Below are 21,483 nucleotides of genomic sequence, written 5' to 3' on the forward strand. Positions count from 1 at the left end.
CTGAATGCACTTCCTTTACTCAGATTGATTATATATCCTTCAGTGTTCACGTTTACAATTGCTACATGAAGCATTTTTTTTTTTCTTCTTCCCGATATTGAGAAAACATTTCCCTTAGATCCTAAATAATTTTGTCTCACACACGTTACCCTCCCCGAATATTCATGTGTCCCGCCAGACAACAACCGTCATAGCTCAGATTAATGAAGAGAAAAAATGCACAATGTGCCGAATGAAACAAACAAATCCCAATGTGGAGAGATTTATATTTCACTGTGTCTTTGCATTTGGTTTGTACTCTTTCAGTGCAACTTACAGAAACCTGCAGCTACTGCGTGTTCCTTTATGCAAATGTTGGGAAACACTGAGAACATATTTACTTTTCATGCGGTTTCTTATCCAAATCAAAGGTTTAAGGATAGAGGGTGTTACATGCTGTATATATTGTTAGGTCCTTTGAGGCCATTTGTGATTATGGGTTGTATGCATAAAACTGACTTGACGAGAGTGACCAAACCCCAGTGTGCATGTGACTGCAAGAGGGAGAAGGTTGAGTTTGAAGGGTCTATGGTGTATAAGGAACAACAATGTGAATGTTTTCTAATCCCATTTCACTCCTAACTCTAAAACACCCTGCAGAGGATGTTTAGAAACCATCAAAAGGAGAGTTAGTGTGTACTTCTGCGTTTAGCCGTGCGTCTTACCTGGTCTGTGGAAGGCCAAAGTTCGTGCCCACCCCAACACGAGGAAGACTGTGCACCACCTTCTTGACCGTGGCTGCATCTGGGAAGTTGAGCATGACTGCGGCTGTAGACGGGAACAGAGAAGCATCCATTTATTAAAATCGAGGATTATCATATTCCTTATATGGCATAACAATCCCCTCCCTGCTACTCAACTCTTGACTCCATCAGGGTCACCATAAAAAAAGGGGAAATTGATACATAAAAAGGTAATTATCAGGTGCCGTCTTACTTCTGTTGGCCATGAAGATTTCCAGAGCAGTGTTCTGCAGTAGGTAGCGTCTGGAAAAGACGGCACGGATCTCTGTGAACAGCCATTTTCCATGAAGACCTTCTGTATAGGCTAGAATCTGAGAGACAGGACAGGAAAAGAAAGACCAAAGGGAGGAGATTGAATTCAAAGGGGATAATGATGAAAGAAAAAGAGACCAGAGAAGGACATAAGAGACCAGAGGAAGGGAAGAAGAGCAGACAGAAGGCTAGGTTAGTTCATTTTTCACACGGCGATGGCACGGCGGCCTGAACAGCAGGATTAATGTCTTATATTGATCAGCAACAATGAAAAAGAGATCCCTTCAGCAAGAGAATGGGCGCTATTCAGCTGGAAGGAGTGAAGGAAATGTTTAGTTCACTAAAAGGTAATCCATATTACAGCATACAGGTGCAGAGACAATGACAATACATCTATAATAAGAAACAAAAAGATTTTCATATATAATAATGCTACCGTGTGATGTGACAGGGATAAGGTTAAGAGCCTATGTTATGCTAAACATCTGATTAGATATTATGTTAGCTAGCTCCAGATTTAAAAATGCTTCGATGAGCTGAGCTGAGCTTAATCTGTCCCCACGGAGACTGTGGTAGCTGTCAGAGTGACTTGTCCTGATGGCTGCCACAGTGCCCGACAGACCCCGATGCTTAATCCAGCATTTAGATTTGCTGCTAACCTACTTAGCACTGCTATGTTAACTAGGCTTTTGTTTTAACCTCTGCTTTGAGTTTCAAAGCAGTCTGCTGACAGGGGGGTGTACAGGGGTATGGGAGAAAGGTAAAAAGGGGACACTTAGGTTGTCACAGCGTGGTTCAGAGGCTGTGTTATTAATCAAAAATATTCAAATGTGAGCTAGCAAGCTCGGACTCGTGTTAAGGTAAAGGAGCTCATTAAAGTCAGGGGACAGCAGAGGGGACCAGCTGAGGCCTTCGCCAGCCAGCTGAGGACAGCCTCTCCCTCGCCGTCTCTGTGAGGAATAAGATCTGCCTGCATCACAGACTCACTTCAAAGTCTCTGGAGTTCAATTAAATGTGGATTAGTGGTTTGGAGAAGCTGGCTGGGGCTGTAACCGCCAGCCTCCTATCTTCCTTAACGGGGACTCAAGATGACTGTACCAGTCACCATCAGCACATAGATAGTGCAGCACTCAAAACACAGTTTTTCATCATCAAGGAAAAAGTATTTCATAAGGCAAACCACTTTGAGAGAAGTAAGAAAAAAAAAAAATATATATATATATTTAAGCAAAGATCTTTTTCTCCTACATTTAATTTACACTGCAAGTAACTCGTGTTGTATTTCCACATATTATAGGATTGGAATATTGGAAGACTGTATTTTTAACAGTACAAGGGACATAACTAATCACAGCTTTTCATTTCCCCCGTACAGTCTTGTTGCAAGTTGAGATGATTGAATTTGAGAATCTGTTTTCTCTACCGACAGACATGATGGCCATCAAATGACCATGTCATTGAAATTCCTGTTTTCAGGTGTATGAGTAAGTGGATGCTCTGAGTGTAACCTTTGACCTCCAAAAAGGGAGTGGTTGACTCATTTCATCCCCAGAAGTACACTCATAGACCTGGCGATGGATGTTCAGAGGAAGCCCAGAGCTGAAGTGATAAAGTTGCAGTCTCTGATTCCACAGATAGACATGACAGTCGCGGAGGCAGCCAGATATCATATTTGTCACTGGACCGATGAATCTCCTGGAACGCTGTAAATAGCACTCTATGTGCTCAAGATCATTGTCCCTATTGGCGGCGCCCTTTCCCTTGCAGATGAAAAAGCTGAGTGGGTGACAAGGAGCGTGACAAACTATCCGCGCTGTAATGCACTCGCCGTTCTGACCACGTGTGGACAAATTACAATGGTGTGGAGGTTATTGTCCGGGCTGGAGTTATGGCTGCGCCAGCTTCCTCTGTGATAAATAGGAATGGTGGATCAGTCGAGCTCAAAGAGATGAGAATGATACAGAAGCAGATTTCTTTTTTCTTTTAAAAGAACACCAAAACCAGACTCTGCCAGGTCTTGCATCACATTTACGTTTTACTATCTGAACAGTAAAACGTAAATGAAAAGAAGAAGGGCTAATCAGTTTAAAAAAAAAAAAGGATAAAAATAAAATGATTGAGGTTTGGAAGAGGACAGAAGATTCCATAAAAAGGGAACATAAAAGGATCGGGAGCTTATACGTCAACATGATTGGTTGAGTATAAAGCAGTTTTATTGATGTTTCATTTCAAGTGGAACATTATCCATGGATTCAGGTCTGGTGTGTCCTGAGATCAATTTCAAAGCGTCACGCGAGAGGACACAGCCAAACAGAAAACAAAGGAACTAGTCTTGATTGCAACGCTTTCTCTCAGTCTCTCCCCTCTCCATCTCTCCCTCCTCCTCTTCTTTCAACCTGTTTGTGCGCCGGGCTGCTGCTCATTTCTGAAGCACCGTCGTTTGTCTTTGTCAGATGCCCAAAAGACTGCGGAATGAAGAGGGACACATAGAAGAGGGGCCGGGTGACTGTGGCTGCGGTGTGTAACCACACACACACACACACACACACACACACACACACACACAAACTGACACTGCTGAATCTCACAGACGGTCCTTGCCAGTGAACCTTCTCCATCACCCTTTCCTTGGCAAACCATTGTCTCCTTTTCCAACCACTGCCTCTACAGAAAGATGGGTAAAGTCAAGTAGAGGAACACGGTGACACGGATGAAATGTAATTGAAACTGCAGTGAATTAGGGGCTGAGTTAGAGGAGCAACAGACCAACTATCAGCCGCGTGGTTCAAGATAGATGAGGCTCTCAACTACCTTCACTGTCGCCAAGCTGAGCGCGTGTGTGTTTTTGGGCTGATAAGACACTTGAGTTGAAGAGGACAGAAGCAACTGCCAATTACCAATAAAGTAAATCCTTATTGGTCATAACAATTTTTTTTTACCACCAATAGAGTTGCTAAAAATGGCACATAAACGGGGTTTGATAAGTGGTATATGCATATTTGCTCGTTCAGTTTAATGTGCTGTGCATCCTTGAAGGAAAATGAGGTGATTGAAGTTCAATTTGTTGCCTGTTATTAAGTATTTCCGCATGGCTGCCTCAGTTAAAGGATAATGGATGAGGGATTTATTATTACCTTTTGGTCAAATGAAGTGGTGTGGGAGATAAGGTGATGAAATTAATGAGCGGGAGGAAGAGAGGTGATCCATCAACATCAAAACGGAGACGAGGGACAAGCGCGGTATTGGGAGAACTTGATAGAATTCATAACAAAAAAACCTGTGGACTCGTCAGCACGTAGAGTTGCTTATTGCTTTTTATTTCCCAAAAGCTGTCTACGTCGACACTCCTCGACACGTCACAAAATGACTGTTACATGCAAACGATGGGCTGAGGTTGCAGACTTGAATTAATTAAACGAGACTCCCCTTCTCCTTATCCGAAATTACAAATACAAAGTATTGCATATAGTTGCATCAGATCCATGCTGCTCGTGACTCGTTCTCACTCGACTGACCAGAGAATCAAGCAATCTGCAATAACCAGAGTTTCAGTGGACCGAGACGCTGATGGCGCTTTTACTGCAGCGGCAAATGAGAAAGAAATCACAGACAAACACAAGCTGACGTTTAAAGGCTTTTTAAAACTCTCACCTGGTGCATCCACAAACATACCACAATTTACAAATCTTATAATCCTCCTCTCACTATTCCTTAGCCGTATACTTGTTCGCCTCCTCCCCCATTGCCTCAACACCCACCATCCTCTGTTCCACGCCGGTAAACGAGGCCTTGTCACCCCCCATCAGTAAATGAGTTCATCGGACTAACGAGCAAGCAAAGGGCCCCGACACACTAACAAGGGTCTGTTGGCTGCCTGTGCCTCTGGACCAATCAGGACCCTCATCACCGTTGACACAAAGCCTCCAAGAGCCCTCTGGAGCCAATTAAGACAGATTTTGCTTTTGAGATTGAGTGATAGCCAGAAAACAAATTGGAGTAGGAAGGACAGAGGGTACTGTACTGGAGGGACAGAAAGATGCATCTTTTCATTGTAAAGATTTCTTAAAAGGAGGTATGTATTTAAATTAAAAGGCATTACAGAAGGTGTATGGTTGGGGATTAGTTCTTTGGAGGCAGAGCTCGAGGGTGAAACACGCAAGTCATTCAAGAGGAAAACAATGCTCTCTCACCGTAAGAACCAGGAGTCATATGACTTCAAGACAGTGCAGCCACATGACTCTACTTTCACAGTCCAGCAGTTATCCTGTAGCCTTTGTGCCTCAGCCAGAGTAAGATTTAACCAACTGGCAACAAACACCATCTCTGTCTAGTCATGTGCTCCATGACCGTTGGGCGTAGAGTAGCTGGGAAAGCAGTGAAAATACAAAGATGTACTATACCCGGCCGGGGACCAATCAAAAGTCAGGTTTCCAAACCCAAAGGAACTTCTTGAAAAATTAGTTCAACGAAATACACTTTCATTTCGTTGCCCAGAGTAAAGTAAGAAGATTGATACCAATCTCATATCTATTCCTGGGGCTTCCTGGCATCCTCGAGGTGACAACAAAACTCCAGGAAAATGTTCTGCACACAACCCTACAGTAAAACCATACATTTTGTTTTTTACACCTTGGTTTTGGTATGAATATAAAACATATTCCTTTGTTAGTTTTAGAGGTGTTGGTAGGCGTATAATGTTACTTGTGAACAAATAAGCAAATAAGCTAATTTTCCCAAAACATCAAACTATCTCTTTAATAACAATAATAAGCAGTCAAAAATATTCTATCCATTATAACTAGAATTCATATATAGGCAAGAACAGACAATGCTGATAGAATATTGGATGCATTGTCAAGAGGCTTCAAAATAAGTAGTCAAGACTATTTGTGTTTAAATGATTGATAGGAACAATTGTTCTACCATCATGTAACTAATTCAAGATGTAATCACTGGTCACACATAAAGGCCTATTTGCCTCGAGGGAAGTAAAACAAACTACAAGGTCCAAAAAGATAAACACAACTAAGAAGCTGCGCTGGAGTGTGAGAGAATTAAAGCAAAATAAACAAGCCCAGCTTTCCGCAAGTGTAGGTTATGAAGCCTAAAGGCTCAAAGCATTCAGTCCAAAACGTCACCCAGTAAGAGTTTGCGCTCCCTGAAGAAAGTCCCCTTTGAAAGGATCTGTGGGGCCACTTAGTCTGAATTTAGCCTAATAAGGATTAAACCTCTTTTGGGTTCTTTTCATTGTTTGCTAACAGGTTAGCCTTTTCTCCTTTTCCTTTCCTTAGCTGCTTAGTCTTTTTGAAGTGGGAACAAAAAAGGTCTTGTGTGGATTTAAGGAAATGCTGCAGTGATCTTGGGGTTAATTAGTAGAGAAGTGAAGACTTCAGTGCATTAACTCATTAAACATTCAGCATAAGCTATGAGAATGAAAGCCTCAGAAGGGCCCTGACACATAATAAGATACTAAAGCGGCAATACTAAACACTAATGGTGGCAGTAGTAGGGATATACATAAACATGGAATTCATCAATTAAAATATGGCAAGTCATAACCTCAGTTAATAAGACAATGTGAGCCTTTTCAAGTGTCATATATGTTGGCAAACAACAAAGCGATAGCATTCAGGGATGCCAAAGTACAAAAACTTTATATATATATATATATATATATATATATATATATATATATATATATATATATATATATATATATATATATTCAAGATCAGAGCTTCCTTTTTTACCCCATCACAGCTTAGACTGGGGCCACAAAGAGCAGAGTTAGTGGCTCAAAGGTGATGGGGAACAAAGGAAGGATAAGGCCACATAAGTGAAGGGAAGAGGGGTGTGAAAAGCAGCAGACAATCACAAATAGAGAAGATCCTCTCTGCCGTCTTTGCATTAACATGATGCACATTCTTTATCATTAAAATCATACATGAAAAAAAAATTTGGACCGTGCAATGAGGAAATATCATGGTACACAGTGCACAGAGACCCGAAAGTTAACGTTATAAAACACACTTAGAAATTGGACAACGAAATCACAGCAACAAACAATCTGCCATAAAAACCAAGATCAGCTTTGTAGTAGGATGTAGTGCATATAAACTGCTCTCCAAAGACACCAGCAGCTCCATAAAGGACCTGAATAGTATTGCTGGGCACCTGTTGAGAGTCCACTGAAAGGGCTTCACTACGTTGCTTGGTTTGTCATGCTCCTCAGGAAACACTTGCACAACAGGAAAAGCAGTAAAAGAATGTATATGCTTTTCACCGATATTCAGAAAATCAAGGAGACAGCTCAGAGCCACCACCGAAGCGCAGAAGGTGTTTCAGACTCAATGCTATTGGCCCTCCACTCCCCTATAAGCTGCCACGGCAAACATCAGACAGGTTAAGATCGCTGACCGGCTCCTATCGCATTCTCCCCGCTTTCCTTCAATCTCTCATTTTGCCATTTAGTGATGGATAGGCTTTTTTTGGGGTTTGTGCAAGGCTTCGCTGAAGTAAATTCTTTTCTAATCCGCCTATTGTCACCGGCTTAAGTGGGTGTGGGGTGAAAAGTACACCCCTCTTGGGGAATTCGGGGTTGGTTGTCCAAAGCAAATGAGGGAGAGAATGGGACTCGTATAAAAGGAACGGCTGCGGAGACTTTTGAGAATTTGAAGGTGACTCAATTGGACCTACAGGTTTATCAGCAACAAGCATTTCGACTTACAGCTGAAATACAGTGAATTGAATTAGTGAGCATCTTCAATACTCGGATAGATTATGACGCAACTAAAATACAAATGAAGTACAACATTCACTTCGATGTGCTTATAGTAGATGTCTGTTTACTATCTACACCCTATCTAGGTGGGTCTGTTTTTTTTAATGTTTTCCCCTGTTTTTTTGGGGGTGGAGTTTATCCAATCGGAGGTTTAGGGATAGGGTGGGTGTTGTACACTGCATTGACTGTAAATTATCATTTTCAGCAATATAAATAAACATAAACATGTTGGCAGAAGTTATTTGGACATCCAGCAAACATGGAGCAACATTAACGCATACAATCATCTGTGGGTTGGTCACTACAAGTGACTCCTTTTATACTACACATAATTTGATCCATTGTAAATATACAAACTATCTATAAAGAGTAGCCTAATAATCATTAATAGAGGATCAGACTTTGCCTCAGCATTTCATTTTACTAAACAAATTGAATATGACTGATTGTTGGTGTGGAACAAATGTGTTACTGCATCATCTTTTGTAGTTGAGATGCGAGGTTAAAAATATGATGGTGGATTGGTTTAGAGAGGTGACTACAAGACAAAACTATTCATCCTTTGATTTGACTTTATAGTACTAAAGATCATCTGTGTATTAGAATGGTTTTTCATGTAAACTGCATCCTTTTCTACAGAGCCGAAGGAAAGCTCTGTTGTGCTGATGTCTGCTAGAAAGGAGTCTTGGATGAGCAAGTAATCTGCAGGATGCCCCTATGGATGTGCCATTTCAACCAGACTGGATGGGTCATTAACCATAATAGCAATGGAGGAACCAGAATACAGCAATGTAACATTTTGCTCTCTTGCACACCAGATGTCTTTACAGAGAGTACACATATATACATATAAAAACAAATACATCTGGTTAGAATTACTCTTAATTTCTCTTAGGAATTAACAGCTATAATGAATAGTAAATCCTAGTCCTGTCATGTTGCCTTTGTATTCATGAAGCATTCTACAGATATTCTGCAAATACTCAACAACACACACATTTGCTCAAATACCTCGACATATGGATCTAGCACTATCATCTAAAATGCAGCACAGACCTTTCCGACAAAACAAGACTACATTTACAATTCCAATTTGCTGGGCTGGACATCGATCTTTCAATTGGAGCCGGGTGTCTCTCTGACCTCAGCTGAATAACAGAGGCTTGTGTGAACAGCAGGTACACAGGTGCTGATTGTAATATCAGTAGCCTACCAGGCAGACTGGCATCCATAAACAGGCCTATCCATCAGACTGGCGTGTTGCCTTTGACACGCGTGTCAGAGGCAGACGAACGGAATAAATGATGGAGAGAGGGGATCAATCAAAGGAAGGGAGGGGAGGCACCTGCCCCCTGACTGGGCCAGTCAAGCAGCAGAGATGGAGCATGATGGAGGGGCTAGGCTCAGGTGCAAAGAGGGGCGGGCTGCTCTTTGTCTGGAGGTGCTTGGTTAAGTGTGAGCCAGGTCTCGACCACAGTGGTCTGTGGTTGTGTTAAGGTCCAAAGTCAGGTCACAAACAGAGTGATAGAGAGAGGCCAAGCATGTTTATTAGTGAAAAGAGATGGGGTAGTTGTTTGTGTGTGTGAGGGAAGAGCAATTGGAAGGGAGACATTAGTCATCATTAGGGGGTGAGATGACACAGTGTTTAATGGTTCTTTATGTGATTGCCAATGTGGCAATCGTCTTTCCTCGACCTGTCCTACTTGGTTACTATTCGCTGCAGAGATTTATCCGCCTGCTTTACACCGGAGTCATGGATTACATCTCGTCAAGGGTAAAAAAACAAGACTAAGAGCGTACCGTGATGCTATCTGGCTTTGTGAGGCTGTACTTCATCACAGCGGTTCTTGGGTTGGGTATAACTTTTACCATGTTAACCATCTTGGTTTAGCATGCTAACATTTGCTACATATAACAAAACAGGGTACAGCTGAAGCTGAAGGGAATGCCATTAGTTTTGAAGAACTAAAGTATTGAATAAATTCAGAAGGAGCTAGATAAAAACCCCAAATGCCAACCTTATGCTAGCACAAGGGGAAAGTTAAGGTATCACTGAAGATGTGAGTACAACAGATATGAGCAATAAGCAAAAAGGATGATCCAGTATCTTGGGTTTTCCAAAAGCTTTGAGGCCCATCATCAACAAGTCTTCCTACATCACTGTAAAACAACCAACATCTGGCTGGGGGACCACTGACCTCATCCCGACAGGATGAGTTAATCATCGCTGATATAACTTAGCTCAAACAACTGGTGTGTAATACGAGAGACTATATCACAACAATCGACGTGGTTTGAGACTCAAAGGGGAGAGGAGGTGGGGTGCATATGCATTTTGTGTTGTGGAGAGACAGAGAGAGAGATAAAGGGACAGTAAAGAAGGTAACACGACTTTACTGCTCTACTGGGGAACAGAAACTCACTTCAGGAAGCTTTAAACCTTTCTTTGGCCTTATCTCCTCTAATTGGCTTAAATCATCCGTAATTGTTTGCACATGTATTTATGTTGAACAGCTCCCAAAGCTCGGACCGTGACTTGACATAAGCAGTGAGGCAAATCGAGAGGAGCAGTACGATAGTAATTGGGTTTCCTGATGACTGGATGAGCCAAAGTGAGCTGCGGGGAATGATGCTTTAGATTAAACTGACCCTGGTTGTTTAGGATTCGAGGAGAGGGGAAAATCTGAGAGGAAAACATGTGATGCTAAAGAATCTGTCTCTGGTGCGGAACAGTATCGTGTCTCACAGGTGCTATAATTACTGTACCTGGAAAGCAGGAAAGGGGCAGGGGCAGGAAAGAGTGAAGGAAAGAAAGAGAAAGAAGGTCATCCCAACCCATCACTCCGCCGGTTGTTGTCGTGGTGCGGCTCAGCGATTTATTGACCATCGCAGGATGCACTCTGTCAGAGCGGACGAGAAGTGCGGAGGGAATGGATGGTGGAACGGCATGAAGGAGAGACGGAGGGAGGGCACGAGGGATTGAAGGAGACCAATATGAATGAGTGAGAGTGAGGGGATCCGTTTCCTTGGGCTCATTGATAATGACATACCTGCTTGGGCTGTCCGTTAGTACTATAGCACACAGTACTTAGGCTCTAACTGGAAAATCAATAGGCTCCTCTCTCAGAGACCTCTTGCTGCCATGGCTCTTTGTGATTGGCAGCTGCAGCCGAAGGTCGTCCCTGGTGACCATGAGAGTTTGGCGGAGCGAGCAGGATGAGGGGGGAGGGGTGCAGTCCCAGCAGTTTGACACTTTAGGGAGAGCTTAACGATATGGGACTGGTCACTACATAACACCAGGGTGGTTTTCTTTGACTGAGTGACCATCCATTCAGCCACTCCAGCAAACCCCGAGGAGCCATCACCACCCCACTAATTAGAGTTACCAATGTCTTCTCAACGGGGGTTTCACCACTGCATAGTCAAGGCTGGACACCGACCTTTAGGTACAATTTACTGACATCCTCTGTAAATTGTCTCCAAAATACTTCTCTCGCTGGCCTTTAGCTAAAACTTTTTTGGAAAGTGTGGCTGTCCACAGGATCCAGAAAAAGCAGCCGAGTTAAACTTCTATCAGCTGTGTTTAGTTTCTGTGAAGTCTTACACGCAAACAAACTGAGGAGGCCATGTGAGGCACAAATAACACTATTTAAAAGGATGGTTTCTAAAGCAGTGTGATATTTGGGAGGTATACACTTATTGTGAAATCTATACTGTACTGTTTACATTAATTTAAATGTGCTTCGTGTTGCCTTTTAAAATGACCTGTTGACATTAGGATCAAATGATCCTGTGATTTGGGGGTAATTATATTTTAGCCCAGTAAGTGATCATTTTATTCACTTCTTCATCAATTAGTTGCTCCCTAAATGTGTCCCAGTAGCTGACTTTACACTGATAGAATAAATGCTAAGAAAGTAAAGGCAAAGTTATAGTTAGTCGAGTCCGCAAACTGCGGCTTTGAAATAAAAAGCAAAACCATTTGCCAAAGTATTCCTAACTTACTTTCTGCATTTTTCATTCTGTTGTTGGAGCTGTCACACCGTCCTCCTCAATACTTTCACTTTTTTTTTCCTGCTGTGAGCAGATTTTTCATTTCTGGTGTGTGATGGATTGTGGGATAAAGTTGTCCCATCAAAACCACACTCAAAAACAAAATGACTTTAATGTACAATCCAGCATTTTTAATTACACATTTGTTATTTTGTCACCGTGAACGTACTGCATAGTCAAACCCATTTAGAATGAGTAAATAGTTTGGCATCAGGACACGGGAATAGTTAATAATACACTCAGATGGCAATGGGGATCTAAGGGAAGGTTCCTCCAATCAGGTTTTTGCTGGTATTTTCTTTGACCAATCAGCTGGAAGTGGAGCAAATTTCACTTCCTCATTCATGCAATATTAGTAGTCTCCAGGAGTGGCTCTGCAACAATAACTCCACATGCAATATTGATGGCTTGTGTCTAAACACAGAGAGGGTGCTGCTAAACACACACACACGCGCACATACACACAGGCACACACATCTGCTCTGTGACTTCATCAGTTATGCTATCTGCAGAGCAGATGCAGGGGCCTGCCAGGCAATTAGTTGCCTGCGATGATTTTCTTTGAGCCCTCTATGGAGGGAGCAGCTGGGTCCATCCGGGTTTGAGAGACGGCAACAAAATGTGTGAACAAGAGCATCAAAAATGTACTCGCTCGGGTTCACATGTGTGCCGATGTTGGTCTATGTGTGCATGTGTTGTTAGGTAGTGAGACACTTTCCCTGCACCTATCATGTTTCCAGAGAAAGGAGGGGGGGAGAGCACTAACTAAAAAAGCCAAGCCTTGAAATCCCCCTCCCTTATCACACACTTGGCGTTACAAAGCACACTCAACCAGACACAGGGAGGAAACTGTTGCACATTCTGTTGCAAAACAAACCCAATTCTCTCTATTGCCTTCTTCAAATATCTCTAATGTCATGCCATAAAATATAGCCATAACATTTAGAGATGCAAGGTCATTGTTAATATGTCTGTTGTAAATTATTTTTGGAGACTTTTCTTTGTATTTATTGTACGTACAGCACATACTGGCAATTCAGACTGAGGATTCAACAAGTACATGATCCACACCGACCAAATTATCACTGAAATTCAAATTTCACTACAAACATTTTATGAAGTTGGTGAAACAGGACACTCATATAAAAGCAAAAAACAAATATGTTTAAAAGAGAAATGATGTCTTTGAGGTTCTTTTACTAATTGTAAACTATGTTATGAAAACGGTGTAGTATTCACAGTAATGAGCCACCTGGGGGTACTCTGTGTAATCTGGTAGGAGTGGAGAGGGAAAAGAAGAATAAAGCAGAGACAGTAGAAGACACAGACAGAGCAAGGACAGAAGAAGAGGAGGGGGGAGAAAAAAGAAAAGATGAGAGGCGGTGAGGTTACTCATCAGCTGGCAGAGATTTGCACAGGCATGGACACTGTTTTGTGCTTGTGAGGGGATCACTGTGGAGTCGTCACACAGACTCAGATCAAAGAGCTCTCTGACAGGCCCCTGATCTTTCCTCCAGTCAATATAAACCAGGGGGGAACTCTTTAGGAACCACATATAATTCTGAACGTTTTCAGGAGATAAAGGGCACAAAGAAAGAGCAAGTATGAATGAATGAATGAGCGACGTGACCTTTGTCATTAGATATATATTTATATATATTCTTACTATAAAAGACGAGATAAAAGACGAGGGGGGGGAAATAGGAGAGGAGGAAAAAAAATAGATTAGATAAACTAAACTGTCCCAAATGCTCCCAGAGTTTCTCCCAGATGTCCCAGCATTGTGTTGACCATACTTCTGTTTTCCACCTAAGACTGCAGCGTGCAGTTTGGCTCATGAAATGTACTTACGCGTATAGTTTTTTGAGACATGGCTGACCTTTCCATTTAAAACTAGCAAAACAGACAGTTCTAATAAAATATATATATACTGTATCTAGTCCATTCTACTTTATAATAAAACATTTTTTTTAAAAGAGCACAGTTGCTCAGAAATGTGGGTTGATAGGTGGGCCAAAATGGACTCACAATGTCTTTATAAAAGCCTGTCGCCGTATATATTTCATTAAGCTACAGCTAGCATATCTTTCATAATATTTGGACACTTGCTCTCCAAAGTAGTGTCCATTAATCTCTCTGGAGCTGTGAGCTTGATAATAAACAGTCATCCAGAAATCAAACAGCCAGACATCTCTTCTCATTTATTTCTCCCAGTTTCGGGCTTTTTCCTAAATTTTCAAACGTTGCGATGCGGAGAGAAGGAAAGCCAAATCTCAGTTTAACATTTGTTTTTACATTTCACAATAGGTCAAACTGTTGCTGGTCTTGTCACAGTTTCTCTGGATATTCTAGTTCTGGGAAGAATATCCAAATGATGTGTTTTGTTTTGTCGCTTGTGCAGCAAATTCAAATGTGATGACACACAAGTAAATGCTCACCTTGAATGAATGTGACACTAAAACCTCTCCACCTAAGTTAATTTAACTATTTGTTGTCAAGTCAAAACTAATGAAAACTGCAGAATATTCAACTATACGCAATTAAAATAAGATATATAAAACAATATAGCGTTTGTGTGACAAGCCTTTGACCTAGATAAAACATATATGATGTTAATCTAATGCATTTTTAAAAGCATTTACATGAGTTCAGATATTCAGCAGGTCTTTCGCACTGAACTAATTAATAAATACCAAAAAATATTATCATAACTTTGTTTAATTTACTCTCCCTAAAGCCCCATCAGCACTTGCAAAAAGGCAACATGATGAAGTCCAGAAGATGTAACTATGAAGGCTCATTAATCTTTGCCTTTTCTGAAATGTTTGTGGCTTCATGCCCTTGCATAGTTGGCTACTTCATATCAGTAAATAGGCTTCTGGAAAACATTGATGAATCAATATTCTGAATTATTTCTGGAACAAATGTCATCACATTCATGCATATTTTATTTGCACTTTATTTACACAAGAATTGCCCTGCGTTTGCTTTTCATGGCCTTTGAAAAATAAGCTTAAAACACCGATGCAGACGAAATATAACGAGGTTTCCCCCAAACGTCCAAACGTAGCTTTGCAGGCATACAGTCGACCTTATTGTCTGTGATCAACACTTCAAGGAAGCCATTGAAGATATGACAGACTAGTGTGTTTTGTTACTGTAGGCCTAAAAAAAAAATCTGAAATTACAGGAGTGATTGAAAATTATACAGTATAATATAGAAAAGGTTGTAATGTCGCTGTTGATGGTGACTGCTCACGAAGGTTTCTCAAATTAAAAACGCGTATTTAACTGACGCTTTGAAAGAATGGAGACTTAAAAAAAAAAAAGTAGCAGAAAATGTCCAATTAGCTCCATAGAATTTTACGCCAGGCGCCAATAATGACCGCGACCTCGTTAACTGGAATAGCGGACACGTGTTAAAAAGGGACTGCTCAGGCTGCGACAATACTTAGCATAAACATTGCATATGGCTTTCATATTTACAGCATGCTCACGTGTCTAAATATGTCTCACACCACAACCGCTTGTATGTGGGAGAAAGTAATGACTTCTTTAGTCCTCCTACGTGAAGTCTGGGTGACAAGGGGACTTCAATTACAACCTCGGAGAGACTTCTGGTTAAATTATTCAGTATGGACAAGGTTCACAGCGATAAACCCACGGGGAAAAATCTACGCGCGTGTTTGTGTACGTGCGTGCGTGCGCGTGAGGGAAGCCGCGGACACGCGTCTTGTTTCAGTTATTTGACTCAATCTAAAATTATCGACTGTCTAAAATAACAATAAATGTTTAATACAATTAAAACCAATCGATACGTTTAAAAAAAAACCGTACCATGTGGATATCACAGTGAATAGTTTCAGCCACGCCAGCTCAAGCTTTTCGGAGCGTAAATTGCAGGTGCACTCGACACATTTACTATTTTAAACGTGCATTAACGAAATGATAAAAGCTTAAACAATATTCTAAAGGCATGAAATATTAATCGATTATTAAAAAAAAACATACAATGTGACATGAATGTTAACGCTAAAAGACTTCTCCCAGAATAATAGGAATTAGAACAGACCTGAAATGAAGGGAGTAGCCCAAGTAAAAAATAATGACATGTATCTTTCCACTTTTAATTTAATTTACAAATAATGTGACCTACTGCCCATGCCTTGTGTTAGATGTCAAATTTGAAAATGGGGAAATTACACTTAAAACTGATTTTCAAGAATAAAGCGACACAGCCCCCCAGACTTAAATGATCCTTGCTGTCAATTAAGAGAAACAACGCTACAATTACAGAGCCTTTGAAAGATGGGGAAAACACGGAAAAAAAACACATTCAATTTAACACAGAGAGAAACAGAGAACTATCTGCAGAATACAAGTGGGTCTAAAGTTAAAGGCTGCACACTCACACTTTGCCTACACTCCTAATCCTCAGGACGCACCGAGCGAAATTACGCGAAAAGAGCAACACTGAAAAAGGTTTTACTGCTGGCTGAGAGAGTATACACTGGAATCTGCCCGTATAAACCTAAAGGTTTGTGTTTTCCTGTGTCGAATTGGGAGCAGCGCACAGCTCCGCGCGCCTCGACGCTGCTGAGGCGGACTGGAGCTCCTGTGCTCTGATTGGCTGCCTGCACTGACAGCTCTGCACATGATTGCAGGAGGAGAAGCCCGACCCCTTTCACTCTTGCTAAAGGAACCATTCATAAACTACACAAGTCCAGCTCACAGCTGAGTGTGGACGAAAAGTGAGCGGGGGCACAGAGGAGAGACTAACTGCAAGAAGGGATGAGTGGTCACAGACGATGGTTTAGCCTTTAGCGTCTGCAGCCCAGGACACGGATGGTGACCCACAACCTGAATATGAATCTACCTAGCAATGCTGATGAGTTGGACTGATTTTTAGCAGGCTAATACGTTGCATCCCTATCCGTTTCCTCCTCCTCACACTGACGTCCATCCGCTGCTAAAAGCCAAACAACTTTGATTACACACTTTTCCTGGACGGGGAAGCGTTTTGCCTCAGGCTTTACCGGTAAGCATTGGATCCTTCAACCTACTGCGACTCTCCGGTGTACAGCCCGGACCTCTGCCCAAACATGATTGCGACGCAGGCAAAGCTGGTTTACCAGCTGAACAAATATCACAACGAGAGATGCCAAGCTCGCAAAGCGGCCATTGCGAAGACTATAAGGGAGGTTTGTAAAGTGGTGTCGGATGTCCTGAAGGAGGTGGAAGTGCAGGAGCCCCGGTTTATCAGCTCCCTCAGTGAGATAGATGCGCGCTATGAGGGGATGGAGGTCATCTCCCCCAATGAGTTTGAGGTGGTGCTTTACCTCAACCAAATGGGGGTGTTCAACTTCGTGGATGACGGCTCCTTGCCCGGCTGCGCGGTGCTGAAGCTGAGTGATGGCCGTAAAAGGAGCATGTCGCTGTGGGTCGAGTTCATCACCGCCTCGGGCTACCTCTCAGCCAGAAAGATTCGCTCCAGGTTTCAGACTCTGGTGGCGCAGGCCGTGGATAAATGCAGTTACCGCGACGTGGTAAAGATGGTGGCGGACACCAGCGAGGTCAGACTAAGGATCAGGGAGAGGTATGTGGTGCAGATCACCCCCGCGTTCAAGTGCACTGGGATTTGGCCTAGAAGTGCAGCTCAGTGGCCCATGCCTCACATCCCCTGGCCCGGTCCTAACCGGGTAGCAGAAGTCAAAGCCGAGGGTTTTAACCTCCTCTCCAAAGAGTGCTACTCTTTGACGGGGAAGCAGAGCTCTGCCGAGAGCGACGCCTGGGTTCTGCAGTTCAGCGAGGCCGAGAACAGGCTGCTAATGGCCGGCTGCAGGAAGAAGTGTCTGTCCGTCCTGAAGACTTTGAGGGACCGTCATCTGGAGCTGCCGGGACAGCCGCTCCAGAACTACCACATGAAGACCCTGCTGCTGTACGAGTGCGAGAAACACCCGCGAGAGACCGACTGGGACGAGTCTTGCCTCGGAGACCGACTGAATGGCATCCTGCTGCAGCTCATATCATGTCTGCAGTGCCGCAGATGTCCCCACTACTTCTTGCCAAACTTGGACTTGTTTCAGGGAAAGCCTCACTCAGCCCTGGAGGCTGCTGCTAAGCAGACATGGAGACTAGCGAGGGAAATCCTCACCAATGCTAAAAGTTTGGACAAACTATAAAGTGATTGTCGAGACAGAGCCGAGAGACATTTTGGGATAAAACTTCAGAGAAGGACAAAAGATGATTCTGCAACTGATTCTCCAAGCAATGTGAAAAAAAAATCAGTAACAAAATAATGCAGCGAGCAAACCACAAGACCCTTTTTAAATGGAGCAATTGGGCCACTGCCAGAGAGAAAAGTGAAGGTACATTTACAGATAAATGTAATAACTTTTAGTTGTCTTCTTTAAATGTTTTCACAAAGTGAAGAAACTTTTATTTAAATATATGCACAAAAACGTTAAGTGAAAGAATAAAATGTAGCGTGCCAAGTTCCATTTTTTTCATTATGTGACTTAAAAAGAAATGTTAATAAAAATGTTGCAAATTAAATTACAACTTGGCCTCGTGTGTTGACGTGTTTTGACAGCTGATATGACAGGCAAATCTGTTGCATTTTATTTTCGCTATTGTCTGGTGAAGAGAATCATTAAATTATTCATTTTGACGAGAGAAAGCTGACCTGTGCTCAACACTGGGAAAAACAAAAAAGGCGCTTTTGCTCAATTTAAAGAAGGAATGTGCACAGCCGACTTTAGGCCATATGTTATTTTTACAGTGCGTCACAGGCTCTAAAGGATTTTCCAATGAATGTAAATCAACGGACTCGTGCTAATATATATATATATATATATATATATATAGGCCCGGGAGCATCTCCTTGTTTTAACGGCAGCAGCAGCAGCAGCAGCACAAGGCCCTAAAGCAAAACTTAAGTCTTAATCTGATTAATGCTTTTGTTTTGAGATAACGCAGTGTATCTTAGGCTATATGACACCTTTATTGTCACGTTTATATTAATGGATTCTGATATAATTATCACATTCAAATACAAATGGATGCTCTCTAAATACAAAACTACACATATTTACAAACAGTACGATCATTTCATGCATTGTTAAACTGAACAAACGACCACCTGTGGGTCAGCACTCTTCTTCTGTGGTTAGCATGAAGTCAGTACTAGTACCAAAGACTAGATTTGTCAATATTTGTCCAAATTGTACAGTTTACTATTATTACTTTTACTATTATTTTTTAATCATAGCACTATATCTACGTGCAATTTAGATTTTTTTTTTAATTTGTTTACCATTACAAAAATATGCTGGACAATCATTACTAAAGTGAAGACCGTTGTTTTACCCATAAAGACAGTTTAATCATATATTCATTTATTACAAAAACACTGGATTTCTTATCACCACTAAAACAGAAATTATAGTCGTGGCATTACATTTACATTACAAAATATTAATGAAGAAAAAAAGAGTCGTTTTGTATTTGATACCAAAAATATTGTAAATTAATCTTTTCTCCATTTCAATTGAAATGTGTCATATTGAAACTTTAACGACAATAATTAAATCTCATCTTCGACACATTAACAGATGTTTAGATACAGTTGGAAACACACTAAGAGTACCTTCTATGCTAATTTAAAAATACACACTTGTAGATATTGCGGTATAAATCATGTATTCGCCAGCATGCATGTAGCATTTAGCAGCACTGTAGGACATGCATATAGCTTCAAGAGGATGACAATACGAGACGTGATCAATGGAGCTCGAGTCTCTTACCTTTGGATCGATGGCCTTGAAGCCCGGCTCGTCTTCATCCACCTCGAAGTAAAGCTCGGAGGCGGTGATGGACAGGGTGCCTCTCACCACCACGGCGGGAGCCACCAGCTGAACACTGGTGCTCACGTTTACTGGGCCTGGAGGACAGACACACGGCGGTCAGACAAACAGCAGGGTGTCCTCCTCTCCCAGTGGGGACATACGCTGGCTTTTACGCGGTAAAGATGCACATATAAAACTCAACAAGGGATCGCAGAGCTGATGGTCGTTTGCCTTCAACCATAACAGTTAGAAACACAGCGTGGGCCTTCAATCCTGCACGTGGTTCATTCATAAACCAAGGTGATAAGTGGTAAAGAAAAACACGCCAAACAAAACGATCATTTGTGTCTCTTTTTAAAAATTGAGACTAGAATTATATATATATAAAAATACAATTGGCACTAAAGTTGCAGTATATTTAAATTGTGAGGCTAAAAAACTACGGCTACTTCAAACACTGTGTAGTTCACACACTGCAATATGCGATTAATCGATGAGTTGAGCAACACTAGTAGGCTGCACATTGTATGATGGGCCTGTGCGTATCTTTCCCAAAATCAAATATTACAGGCCTGATTATGCTGAAAACTCGCACTAAAATAAATTACACAATTTGTGCAACTTTGAGAAATAATTGTCAAAAATCGACTGTCAGTCAAAATGCATTGATTGCAGGCAGTTGGGTGAAGCTGTCTAATCTCTCATCAATCTTAATTTATGCCAGTATGACAATGAGCGCCCGGCTCAGGGGAGCTGTGGGTGTTAGCGCGGCCCGGCTCTGCACATATGAGCCATTGTATTTGCACATGTGCGCTGGCGGAGGAAGGAGGCTCGGAGCCCGGTCTGATTTCCCAGAGCACCCGCACACTCCGGATGGAATAAACATATATTTATATATATACATATATTCACTCCTCTGCCTCTCGTGAACCCCGTGAGTACTGACATGTTATCCGTGGGTTGAAATAACATTGTTTTTCCATTCAGTCAAAAGACATTCAATTACACCTGAAGCAGACAGCTGCTTTAAGAACCTCTCCCGACGATCTGCACTCTCTTCTCACAGTATACACATCACTTTATTAGACAGGATTCAACGTTTAATCCTATTGTCCTCCAGTTGCGTTATTTTAATAGCACCCTGAGCCCCATTAATGCAGCTAAAGCTGGGGAGCGCTGTCATTGCACATAAAAATGCGGATTACTCTGCAATCCGATTAGCGGACTATATTATATTTAATTAAGATTCTTTAAATATCAGACGCATCAAACGCAACAAAGGACTGACAACATCGTGAGTTGGATAAAAATGTACTATAATGCTGTGTTGAAGTCGTTTGATCAGATTAATAGGCTCATGCAGGGGAGGCGGTATTTAGGCAATGCTGCTTTTTCTTGAATCCGATAATGTCCCATTCCACAGTAAGCAGTATCCTGGGATAAACTCAGCTACTGCAGGTTAAAAACAATGTTTAGAGAGTTGCTACTCAGGCCCTGTGTGTGTATGTTTGTGAAGCAGACAGAAAATATTGTGTTTCCACCAGCACTCTCCTAGGATAGTGGTGCAACAATGAAAGAGTTGTCCAGTTGTGGTATAATTCTGGATAAGGCTTTCATTAAAAGCCTGTTTTCCTTGTACATAAGGGAGTCTGCAATGCTACAACAAAAAAACACTGATATCAAAGCAAAACAGAAACATTATATGGGAAAATCAATGAAGTCCTATGGGAGATATGGATGTCAGTGCACCAAGACAAAGTGCTATGTA

General features: G+C 41.8%; 2 protein-coding genes across 2 annotated transcripts in view; one reads left to right on the forward strand and one right to left on the reverse strand.

The window, feature by feature from the left end:
- The window catches only part of lrba (LPS-responsive vesicle trafficking, beach and anchor containing), a 169,979-nt gene that overhangs the window by 47,941 nt on the left and 100,555 nt on the right, over positions 1-21,483 (reverse strand). Inside the window, 3 exon segments of the mRNA XM_029434539.1 lie at positions 705-807; positions 976-1,093; positions 19,674-19,810. Coding sequence (XP_029290399.1) covers positions 705-807; positions 976-1,093; positions 19,674-19,810 — 358 coding nt within the window.
- mab21l2 (mab-21-like 2) lies at positions 16,583-18,199 on the forward strand. The gene has a single exon (XM_029434579.1). It carries the CDS (start codon positions 16,971-16,973, stop codon positions 18,048-18,050), a length of 1,080 nt encoding a protein of 359 aa, XP_029290439.1. The 5' UTR covers positions 16,583-16,970; the 3' UTR covers positions 18,051-18,199.

This window comes from Cottoperca gobio, chromosome 1 (genome assembly GCF_900634415.1).
Source record: "Cottoperca gobio chromosome 1, fCotGob3.1, whole genome shotgun sequence".
Lineage (NCBI taxonomy): Eukaryota > Metazoa > Chordata > Actinopteri > Perciformes > Bovichtidae > Cottoperca > Cottoperca gobio.